General features: G+C 40.4%; 1 protein-coding gene across 1 annotated transcript; it reads right to left on the reverse strand.

Moving 5' to 3' along the window:
- Nucleotides 1-2,151: 2,151 nt before the first annotated feature.
- LOC115822092 (ATP-dependent 6-phosphofructokinase, liver type-like) lies at nucleotides 2,152-11,207 on the reverse strand. The gene is made up of 22 exons (XM_030785751.1): nucleotides 11,123-11,207; nucleotides 10,231-10,304; nucleotides 9,952-10,029; nucleotides 8,441-8,630; nucleotides 8,026-8,191; nucleotides 6,515-6,559; nucleotides 6,261-6,369; nucleotides 6,081-6,176; nucleotides 5,876-5,968; nucleotides 5,624-5,749; nucleotides 5,428-5,492; nucleotides 5,230-5,293; nucleotides 4,798-4,944; nucleotides 4,550-4,620; nucleotides 4,310-4,397; nucleotides 3,980-4,132; nucleotides 3,724-3,888; nucleotides 3,540-3,601; nucleotides 3,113-3,224; nucleotides 2,716-2,815; nucleotides 2,512-2,617; nucleotides 2,152-2,299 (listed from the first exon to the last, which is right to left on the reverse strand). The coding sequence occupies exons 1-22, from the start codon at nucleotides 11,205-11,207 to the stop codon at nucleotides 2,152-2,154; spliced, it is 2,343 nt and encodes a 780-aa protein (XP_030641611.1).
- Nucleotides 11,208-11,753: the final 546 nt, after the last annotated feature.

Consider the following 11,753-nt stretch of genomic DNA (forward strand, 5'->3'; position numbering starts at 1 on the left):
AACCAACCTTGTGTTTCACATCCCCTGGTCCACAGTAGTCCCACTAACTCACCTGCTTGTCCAGAGGGTTCTGGGACCAGGTCACCAGGTTTTGTTTTCTCAGTCAACTCTGATCCAAACACACCTGCTTTCTCAGGCTTTGACTGTGGCTTTGACATTGGTTCAGCCCAAGGGGAGGTAAGGAGCAAACAAATCAAAACAAACCTCATACCTTTCCATGTGCTCTGAAAATCTTTTTTTTTTTTTTAACATGATGATATTTATTTTTCTCAGGATCCACCTTTCACTTTCACAAGCTCCTACTTCAGTGATGAGGTATATATAACTGAAAGAAAAAGTGTTTGTGCATATGTTATTTCCATATAAGGCTATAACTTTAATTATGGAATGTATTGTCCTCTTCATAGAAATCTCCAGGACCAAAATTCTCAGGTAGGCTATGTTCTATAATAAGAAACCCTATGTTTTCATTTTGAAATCCACGTAATTTGGAGTGCAGTGTTTTTCTTTGGTTTTGTTTTTTTACCTTTGGCTCTGTTCTCCAGGCTTTCCCTTTGATCAGGCAGAGTGTCAGCCTGAGGAAGAATTTCACTTCTCCTTCTCCTCAAAGAGCCCACAGCCACCCTCAGCTGAACAAGGGAAAGGAGGAAGCAGCGACGATTTCCCATTTTCCTTTAACTTTGGAAAATTTTAGCTTGGCGTTCCCTGGTGGGTTTTTTTTCCAAATGCATTGAATTGTTTTGTTTGATTCAAACAAGTAATGGTTGCATAACTTAACATGTGTGAAAGTTACTACGTAAGTATTTGCTTTTATTTATGCCTGAGATTGGCCCAATAGTTTTTGAGGCATTACACATTAGAATATCTTTCCTATTCTCAACAGCAGGGACAAATTTAACATGCAGCTGAAAAATGGGCAGTATTGTTTGTGCAGAGCAGTTTACAATACAGCTATTAAATCAGTTCCTCTTTGTGAAGATGTTTTTGGCAGCAACTGTAAAATGACAGTGTTTAACTTAAAATACTGTTTTTCTGATGTGGCAATATAAGTTACCTTTGACCTTCTGTTCAGACATATTATAAAATGTTGATTTTCGGGTCATTTCATTACTGTTATGCTCCTTGCTTCCCATCTCATTCTCCAGTAAAAGAAAACCCTCTGATTTAAGATGGCAGGATTTATTTGATTGTTGTATTACTTTCAGATACAATCTCAGTCATGATGGCACAGGGGTCACAGGTATTTTATACACTGGAGTGTTGCATTGAATGTCTATGAATGATAAGAGTTCAATAATAAGTTTAATAAGAGAAATACTATATCTGTTCACAGTCACAGAGGGACAATATATAAATGCTGATGGCTTGTCATTGGATGAGTCACATCACATTCAAAGTCATAATAACATTCAGTGGACAATATTCATAGGCAAAAGAGCAGACAGGAGACTTGCTCTCAGAAGTACATTTTTAAGGTACATTTTTTATGGTAAAATAACAGTAATATTGATGGAGCTTTTCTCAGTTGGGGGGGCAAGAACATGTGGGAGTATTGAAAAGCAAACAACACTAACAGCTGCTTTTTTACACAGACAACACTGCATGGACACATCACTCAGAACAATTCACTAGAAGCCAGCAGTTATACCACCAATTTAAAGCCTCTCAAATAAGGACAAAACCTGATTTGAAATCAGATAATAACATAAATATTGTGTGTGTACACTTTGTTTTCAAATTTATATGTGCACAAATTTGTGAAATAAAACCACATATACTGTTTAGTCACTATCAAATTCATTAGAATCACCTACCCTGTACCTACCTACTGTACAACAAGTGAACCTGACAGGTATAGGCACAGCTCATAAAGTGGCCTGTGAATGTAGGTCCAAGGTAGCTGTTTCTAATAAAGTGGACGATGAGTATATATACTGGATGGAGTGTATATTCTACACAGCACAGTGTGTCATTCGTAAGAGACTATATATCTTTGTCCCTTAAATACATTAAAGTGAAGGGATAACAGGCTCAGGCAAAGATTAATCTTCTGTCGGTTATCAGATCGAATTCTACTGCTCTAGTGCAAAGAGCAGGCAGGATGGATAAATATGGCCTGAATCCAGCGTGTTTAACTTCTAGGGATAATCCTTAAAACCCAGTATCTATGCTGAGGGAACGACGCGTCACGTGTTCGATTTCTCCGGTCACATACTCGTCGAAGCAGGTTTGGTACCTGGCCAACATCTTCAGCATCAGACGCAGGTTCAGCCACCACTGCACTTTGGGCATTCTATGTCTGCAAGTACACGTTAAGAAAATAAAGTAAGACTTTAAATTATCACCAAGGACAAGAGGGCACCACATTTACAACTATAAAAAAATCCCACCAAATTAATCTCTCGAGAAATAGATTTTTTTGCATGCTTTATGCCCTCTGCAATGGAGGTATTCATCATAGGTCATAACTGTCATATTTGAGCATATTCATGAACAAGATGCATTACTCACTCAAAGTCAGTTTGAGCCTTAAGCTCAGTCACTGGACTGAAGGACAGCGTTTTCTTGTTCATACCAAGAACACAGGCTGTGTCAGGTGCATTGGCGAACACACGACCTGATATGTGAGATAGGAACAGAGATATTTACTTCACAACCTCTGCCATTCTGATGCTGTCTGACTAAGGCATTCAGCACCGACATGTTCTCCCCTACCTTGTCTGAATGTGTCAGTCATCTTTTCCGTCAGCCACTGCACTGCTCTCACACCCAACTTTGTACCAAAATTCCTGTCAAAGGGCGAGGGCGCTCCTCCCTGAGGGAACATATCAAAGTAATAATATTAGAGACTAGAGGTAATGACAGAAGCATCAAAATACAGGTTTAATAGGTTCAGTGCACCGTTCTATTGACCTGTACAGTGCAGTACTCTTATTTGTATCAAAAAAGAATGAAGACAAAAGACCCAAGGCCTCCTGTTCTGATGCAAATTGAACGGAAGAGAAAAAATTTGGTTCAGTGTACTGACGTGTCAGAAAGAGGATAAATATCTGCTACGCCCTCAACAAACAACTAAACATTACCACCTCAAAGTTCTACATGAACTCCTTACCTGCTGGAGATGCCCAAGCACATTGACTCTGCAGTCAAACACACCCTGTCCCTCAGAAGAGTAGAGTTTATGGATAAAATCAGTGGTGTAGTGCTTGTGACACTTCTCGTTCCTGTGAAGAAAATACCCATCAACCTAAGACTTAGGAAACGCATTGTGAATAACAGCCCCAGACAGTATTCATCCGCAATGAATATAGACAGCGCGTTCATCTCAACCCTTCTTTTTATAGGTGACAACAGCATTATTACTCATCAGGGCTGTATCAGCACTGTGTCTTCTTCAAGTGGACAGTTATGAGTCATGTGCGCTAGCTCTAATGAAGCAGAGACAGGATCTGACATTTATTATTACTTCTACTAAATGCATCTGGTTTTTAAGAAGCGCCCTTCAAACAGACAGTGATATCAAGCAGGTTCTCTGTTACCTCAGGACCAGGCCTCTCTGAATGTCCTTCTTCATCTTCTCTGTGAGATGTTCCACATTGGTCTATCAAAGAGAATCACGATTCAACAGATAACCTGAAGAGTCCTGTTACATTTTCTGATCACGAATGGGTCAAAGTTCGATTTCTCCATCAGTTTTTTCTTGTCTGTTTTTATCTGTCTCACCTTGAGGTCATGTATGTTGAAGGGGTCCTCAAAGATATAGGCAGCATCTGCTCCAACGGCAATGCCAGTAATGGTGGCGAGATAGCCACAGTATCCTCCCATGGTTTCCACTACAAACACCCGTCGCTTTGTCCCTGAGGCAGACTGTTTGATCTTATCACAGCTCTGAGTGAAAGGCAGTAAAGAAAGGCTTGATTAGTAAGAAGATAACACTGTCAGATTCAACCAGCCATATTTTGTGATTTTTGTTACACACTTCCATAGCTGCATTGACTGCAGTGTCAGCACCCAGGCTGAAATCCGTGCCAGGGACGTTGTTGCTTATGGTGGCAGGAATCATGCACGTGGGAATGCACAACGCGTCATAGCGCCCCCTAGCTTCATACAACTGCACAATCCCTTCATAGGCCTGAGGAGGAAATTCATTTTAAATGAATAATCTGAACATAAAGTGTATTAATTTTTGAGCTCAGCTGATGATGAAGATAAAAAAAAAAAAAAAGTGTTTTATCAGAAACCACAAACCACAAGCCACACTGAAGTGTAACATATCAGTGTAATTAAAAAACTTTGCTGAAACTCTTACCTCAAAACCTCCAACAACAAGCAAGGACTGGATACTGTACTTATTGAGCACTTTCACTATGTTCTCCATGCAAGTGTTGGGAAGAGTTCTGAAAAGGACACACAGAAACACTATAATGACCAACAGGCAAAAACAAGACAAAAATGGGAACAAAGCAGCAACAGATATAGACAAAAGACACGTTCAAACCGGATCACCTCATTCGCATACATGTGATGCATACGCTGTAAAATATCTTACCGCTTTGTCCCAAGCAGAGATCCTCCTTGTCCAGTCCAGCCAGCCACACTGTGCCATGACACCTCATTAATCTTCCAATAGAAAGGAAAAGTGATGTCATGTTTTAGTGACGTTTACTGTCTAAAGCCTGAAATAATGTGACTAAAAAGAAAGAGCGAGTTGGACAGCAATTGTATGACTGCATCTTAGTTGGTCTGTGAGACTGTGATAATAACATTTCCAATTACATGAAAATTATAAGGGTTTACCTCTGCATTGGCGAGCCCTTCAAAACCATCATTAACCATGTAGACTTTGTGTCCGGCTGCCAGTCCAACTCTTACTGCAGATCTCACAGCAGCGTTCATGCCAGCCGCCGGAGCTCCCACATTCAGAATGGCCATAGAGTATCCACTCTGAGAGAAGGAGGCAGAGAGAGAATAGCGAATGGCAAACATCCCTCACCATGTCGATATGGATTTTAGGTAAAACTGTTTTCATTGTTGGTTAAAGCCAAGCATATTACTCAAAAGCAAAATTACATTCGTTATTCATAATCAGTTGACTGTTACTGTTCACAGCCATTACAGGCAAAATACAAGATGAAACATTGCGCAGCACATGCTGACCTGTGTTGTCAGGCCTTAGTGTCATAATCTAACACGGGTTAAGAAAATCTTCGATAATCATAAGACTATTACCTCAGACTGAGCAGGTTTCTGGTGGGCCAGTAACTTGTAAATATTCCAGTTGTTTTCAAAGCTCCTAGAAGCAATATTTCTATCTGTTATCATAGAGCATTATAAAATATGAGAATTATAACAGACGCACACACACACAGACTAAAAGACTGGTCATCAGACGACAGAGGCATGGAAAAGCGACAAAAGAGAACGCACCTCCCACGCAGCTGGATGGCTTCCTGAAATCTTTTCTCATTCATGGCTTTTTGTACCTCCTTAGTCTAAAAACAAGGAAACATTACATATTGCCTCATTGAGCTGAAACAAAAATGTGGATATCTGCTCACCTAGTTTTAGCAGGTTGGAGAGGGGATTAAAGATTCAGTATGGGTCTATTTAGACCTGGACTAACCAGCTCCACAGCTTCCATGAGGGGCAGCCGCACGATCTGGTTCCCCGCCTGGCCAATAACGCAGGCCGGAGTGTCAGGTACAGCCTCCATCAGGGCAACCACCGCCTCCACACCCAGCTTACTGCTCTATGATGGAGAATTAGATGGACAATGGCTTATTACGTTAGCAGTTAAAAAGACCGGCAAACCGTGAGGATCTACAGAAATCCAGTTCAACACAAACAAAAGAGACTGAGAGTTGATCATTCTTACCAGCACTCTGTCAAAGGCAGAGGGAGTACCTCCTCTCTGTACATGACCCAGCACAGTCACCCGGGTGTCAAACCCCAGCCTCTCCACCACCAACTGCGGTACAAAAAGAAAACCCCCCAAAACAGACAAAATAGACACACATTCTTTGAACAATGTTTCTCTGGAATTTAAGTTCAAATATTTAAAGGATTAGATCAAAGCTTACGTCTTTTATGTAGTTGGAGGAAATAGGATCTCCGTTTTTGTTGATTGCCCCTTCAGCAACGATTATGACGTTGAGTCTGGATCCCTTGCTACGGCTCTAAATAAAACGACACACAATCAGATAAGGACGTTTGAAGTAAAGCATGTTATCTGTGTAGCACTTGACCAGATATGGCCAGACCTCTCCGAGACGGGCACACATCCGTTCCTCCCAGCCTTCCTCTGGAGGGGCTTCAGGGATGAAGAGCCAATCAGCTCCAGAGGCCAGGGCAGATACGAGTGCCAAATATCTGAACACACAGAAAAGACTCCTGTGACCTAACAGTTCTGGATTAAATAAGCTCACCTACAAACTCTACATCACACAGCTCACAAATCTCAAAAGATATAAAAAGGATTTTTTTTTTTTACCTATTTATTATGATTGTGACTCACCCGCAGTGTCTACCCATGACCTCTAAAACAAAGGTGCGCTGGTGACTGCAAATAAAGAACAATGAAGAACATAATTAAACAGATTTACTAAATTAATTATATATGATTGAAATGAATGAGAACAATATGACATGATTGTTTAACCGTGCACAAGTAACTGTGACACATAAAGGAAGTCTGGGCAATACCAGTATTGCCTGATTTCTTTATGTGTCTTATATGATGGTTGGGTAGAAGTCACAGTCGATTTCCAAAGAGAATAACAACCTAGATGTGTCTATCCAAGTGTCTTAGATGACGACTTGGATAATGACGAGTCACATGACTCTAGGAAGGTCACTCTCGAGATTCAGTGTAATTGAGGAGCTGATCAAAGAACAGAAAAGCATAGCTCAGGTCTTTCTCACTCTAGCTGATGCCTTAAATGGAGTGATGCAAAAACAAAATTGAGCCAGACAACACCTTATGTCAAAACACTGACAAGGAACTGGCTGCAGTAAAAGCAGAACAACCACAGAGGTTGGCCAAGAAGGTGCATAATGAAGAATCTAAAATTTTCATCAGTGATGAAAACAATATTGGCTGTATTTCTATCTTCCAGACGACAGTCTCCCTCAAGGATGACATCTGTGTACAGAGGGATTACACATCCGCACCAAAGCCGCTTGACCAAGAGGTTAAGGGTTATACGCAAAACCTTCTAGGCAGAGGACGGATCGTGAAATCAAGATCACCTCAGTCAGTGCCAACTGTGTGCATTCAGAAAAGGAAGTACAAAGGGGGAGGGTGAAATTCCACAGTAATTTTAAACCCCAAGCCTTAACATTCGACGTCATTTCAAGTGATCGTTTGGAAGAGTTTTGACACCAACGGACATTTTTGGTCAAGGAACACATAACAATATGTACGGTGTCAGTATCTGTGATTTCTCTGATTTTCCCTCAGATATATATCATATTGCATTTAGAATTAATTTAGACTAGTCACCGCCACTAGGGGACATGTTTCATAAAGAGGAGCCTTCTATAGTCAACATTTGCAGCACAAAGGAAAAAAATCTCGGAGCATGCTCAGGTGAGACGGGACGTGTTTAGGCAAGAATGCTTGAACAACAGACAGGAAGTCATGTGCAGGATATACTGCCCCCTCTTTGCTCTGAACATCGTTTCAAAGGGTGTTATGCAACAACCCCCTGAATCACATGACAGGAGATCGTTTTTGGTACAATTCCACTTGTCCATATGATTCCCGCTACTGGGGGATTACTCCTTACTGGCTTATAAACCTGGCTAGCAGCTTTATTAAGTGAAATTGTTTGTTATCTGTCAGTAGTATCTGAGAAAATATGTGAAAATCTGCATAAAAGAGCTCTTGTGTTAAGCAAACAGAGCTTGTGCGATATCTGAAAGGTTAGAAAAAGGTTAAAAAAAAATAACTACCTGAAACATGAAATCTTAACATTTTAAAATGAGACTTTTTTCCCCCCTTTGATAAGCGATCTGATCTTGTACCTTTGAGCAGTGGTGGTGATTGCATCAATAATCTCCATGATACGATGAAGAGCAGAGTCAGCTCCGATAGTCATGTCAGTGCCACAGAAGTCATTGTCAATAGATCCAACCAGACCTACGATGTTCAGGTGATCATACTGCTTTGCAGCAGACTCTGAGATCCTGCCTGTCGTGTGGAATGACAAGAAATGACAGATGTTTCTTTTTTTTTTCTAGACAATTTTCTGTGAAATTATGTTTCTGTGTCAAAAAGATACAGAGACAAAAGATAACACACCAAATCTTTTGGAAAGCACTTTAAACTAAAGATTTTTTTTTTCTTATGAACAAAATTTCAAATTCTAAATGACCAAAAGGGATATGATGTAAGAACAGTGAAGATTACAAAAGTTTTAAACAGGACTCATCCTCTGACCTTTCTCCACCAGCTCAGCGAGCAGTCCGCTCCACTCGCTACGGAAGATGTTTGCTCCTGTGAGGCTTCCATCTCCGCCGCATACACACAGGTTAGTGATGCCACGTTTTACCAGGTTAAAAGCAGCAGATAAACGACCCTCACGCGTGGTGAAGGCCTTGCACCGCGCACTACCAATAACAGTTCCTCCCTGTAAGAGAACCAACATCAAAATGACCGAGGGCAGAACCCCAACAAGAAGCTGTGTTCATATTAAGCAGGTTAGAATGACGTCACTAAAGCATTCCCATTCATCGCACTAAAATGGGACAACGTGTGTGGCAAACGCAAGGACCTGCAAAATGCTTGCTATTGCAAGACTCAGCCAGTACGTCCATGCATTTAGACCACTCTGACTGGTAACGCTACACTTTTCATTTTAATGATCGCGATATAATGGGAGTAGCAGCATGGAGCGGAATTCAAACCAGAGCATTTCAGCAGAAAAAAAGCTAGAAAACAACAGAAATCAATGATGTTCAAAGGAGAGGAGGGCATATCAGGAGGAGAGCATCAACAAACAAATACTACAAGGGCAAAGCTCTTTAGAAATTATACGAAGAAAAGAGGACATTAAGCTTTGGTCTACCGACTCCTTACTGAAATAGTAAATCCAAACAAGCACAGACACTACATCTATTACGATAGGACCATGGCAGCAATGTGTATGGTCATGGCAGGTTAAAAACACAAACCACAGCACAATTCAAGATCAAGATTTCTATCCTGTATGTCGAGCATCACAGGTTGGTAAAGGAACAGCACAAGTGTACAGTATTAGACAAACAACATTTCAAATAATTTTCACAAACCACAGATGCCACAGTGAAACCGTTTCAGAGAAGAAATAAACACTGTGCAAAAAAACCCCAAAACAAAACAAAAAAACAACCTCAGCAAAAACAACGTCTTTCAAAAAATAAACTACGATGAGTATTTTTTTTCCAACAGCTAAGATTAGCACTACATCACATGCAATGAGACCTTACCAGTTTAGAACCAAAACTGGACAGACAGGAAGAGAAAAAAATATAGAACATATATATATAGAAAATATACAGAGGAAGAAAGAAAGAAATGGAATCCATTACTAGATACTAATTTTGTAAAATTAGACACCACACAGTTGCTCTGACAAGACATATTATGCTGCTTCATGTTTTTGAGCCCAGTATTCATCTAAACATAAACTTTCATGAGTGAAAGAAAGTACAATTTCAATTAAAATATTGAATTTAATTTAATAACAAATTACTGTCCTGTTAGGAATATACTCTCACCCACAAAACCCCTTTGTCTACACAGAAAGCAAATGATACTTATTATGAGATGTGGCTCTTGGCCTTAGACTCTGACTGACTGGGGGTTCCACATAAGGATTTGTTTGATTAGACAGCCTATTATGATTACTTTGGTGAAGTGAGTAGCAGATGGTTGTGTTTGCTAATGAAATGTCATCTGAGTGGTCTTACCAGTTGGATAATGTTGGTTACACTGTGCCAGTGGGCAAGCTTGATGTTGTCACCTCCATCTACGAGTCCCTGATAACCCTGAGGAAGTTCACAGGAACACCAAATCACGAACTCGGAGTACGTACATACAGATCCAATTCTAACTTACATAAATAATCTAAATACGTATAATAACATCGCAACTGCAATGAGAAAATGCAGAGCGAGTAGCGTTCATAACCTTTGTCATCCCTCTATTGCCAAAGTGCGGAAGATAACAATCAGTTAGTATAAAAGTACCTCGTGAATAAGATACACCTTGGCTCCAACACATATACCCATCCGAGTCACTGCACGGACAGCTGCATTCATACCTGAGAGGGGTCAGAGCGAACATCTTACACATTTTACCGTGTACATATATATATATATATATATATGTCGCCTGTTTTTATTTCTCGCCCTTTACCATTACAGCCCTTTAGGTTAGGCACAGTCACGGTTACATATTGTCCTAAATAGTTTTTCTTCTGCCATTTGAATTACTGTTGAATTACTGATGACTGTAGGGAAAACTACACGTTAAAACAAAGATCTGCCTACAAGAAATCCGATGTGGTTATTCGTCTTTCGTTAGTTTAGTGAACGATGAGTGATTATGGTAAAGTGGCACGTACAATGGGACACACCCACTGACATTTAACGTGACAGTTGACCTGTGGGTAGTTCTCACGTATGTTACTCGTGGACTGTTGAGTAGATGGCATTAGGGCATAACATTCACAGCAAAAGTTGCCTAAAGTTAAGTTGCAATTATACATATATTTAAGGTAATTTTATGCTAGATCAAGGGTATGATAGGCCTAAAGAGGTGTTCGTGTAAGTCAGAACTGGCACAACCGTAATATGTTATCTACATTTGTTTGTGAGACAACAGAATATCAGTATTTGACAAATGTATTTGCTACTATCTTTGCGGTGGGCTACTGCACAAACTTCCGGATTTCGTCCAAGAAAAATTGACAATGCAATGCACGCGGATGCTTACAACTAAATCTGCCATTCAAACTATAACACTGCCGTGTTATGTTACGACTATCATAACTGTTATCGGTGTTATCTTTTTTCCTGTAATTCCGTGGTGTACTAGAGGTACGCAAAAATATTTTTTCAGTGTTGCGAAGCGCGGTACCTTGGGCATCTCCTCCGCTTGTCAGCACAGCGATTGCTTTACCCGCCCCAGTCTTTCGTAAATTTTCCAGACCCGTTGAAGTCATTGTGGTGGTTGATCTGAGGTAAAATTTTCTTTCTCCAAAAGTATGCTGGTCTGTAAACGATGACGTTCCGTTGTCCTTGTCTGAAGACTTGCACGCTTGTATGTGTATCCGTTTACGCAACGACCATCCGGGAGTTGGAAACGTCTTTGCTCCGCCCCGGGTTGCAAAACAGAAGGAACAGAGTGGTCTTTTTCCGTAGCCTACCAGGTGTGAAAAATAATGTGCTTCTCCAGAAACGACTGAAAATGATGTATACGTGTATATTTATACACCCCCACACACGCATGCACAAAAGTTTATTTGTTTCTCTCAAATGCAAATAGATTACCTCTTTCGACTATGATTAAATAAACAAACAGACAACTTGACCTTAAACCCCCAGCAATTACTTGGATACATTCTGTTGAACTGTGGTGCCTTGTACTATTACAATAAATCCAGTGAACTTTGAACAGGAGTGGCATTTGGCGGTATTCGTTTGGACGCCCTCAGTTTCCTAGTTTTCATTACTAAGATGAAATTCACAAACAATTGTTAGTCCAATTA

Source organism: Chanos chanos, chromosome 10, assembly GCF_902362185.1.
Source record: "Chanos chanos chromosome 10, fChaCha1.1, whole genome shotgun sequence".
In the NCBI taxonomy this organism is placed as follows: domain Eukaryota; kingdom Metazoa; phylum Chordata; class Actinopteri; order Gonorynchiformes; family Chanidae; genus Chanos; species Chanos chanos.

Bases quoted from the DNA above. Each gene is read 5' to 3' on its own strand.
- LOC115822092 (XM_030785751.1), bottom strand. From the start codon at position 11,207: ATGACTTCAACGGGTCTGGAAAATTTACGAAAGACTGGGGCGGGTAAA. The intron at 6,177-6,260 runs GTCTGGCCATAT...CGTTTTATTTAG, and splicing joins TGTGTGCCCGTCTCGGAGAG to AGCCGTAGCAAGGGATCCAG. The intron at 4,133-4,309 runs GTAAGAGTTTCA...TTTCCTCCTCAG, and splicing joins TTGTTGTTGGAGGTTTTGAG to GCCTATGAAGGGATTGTGCA.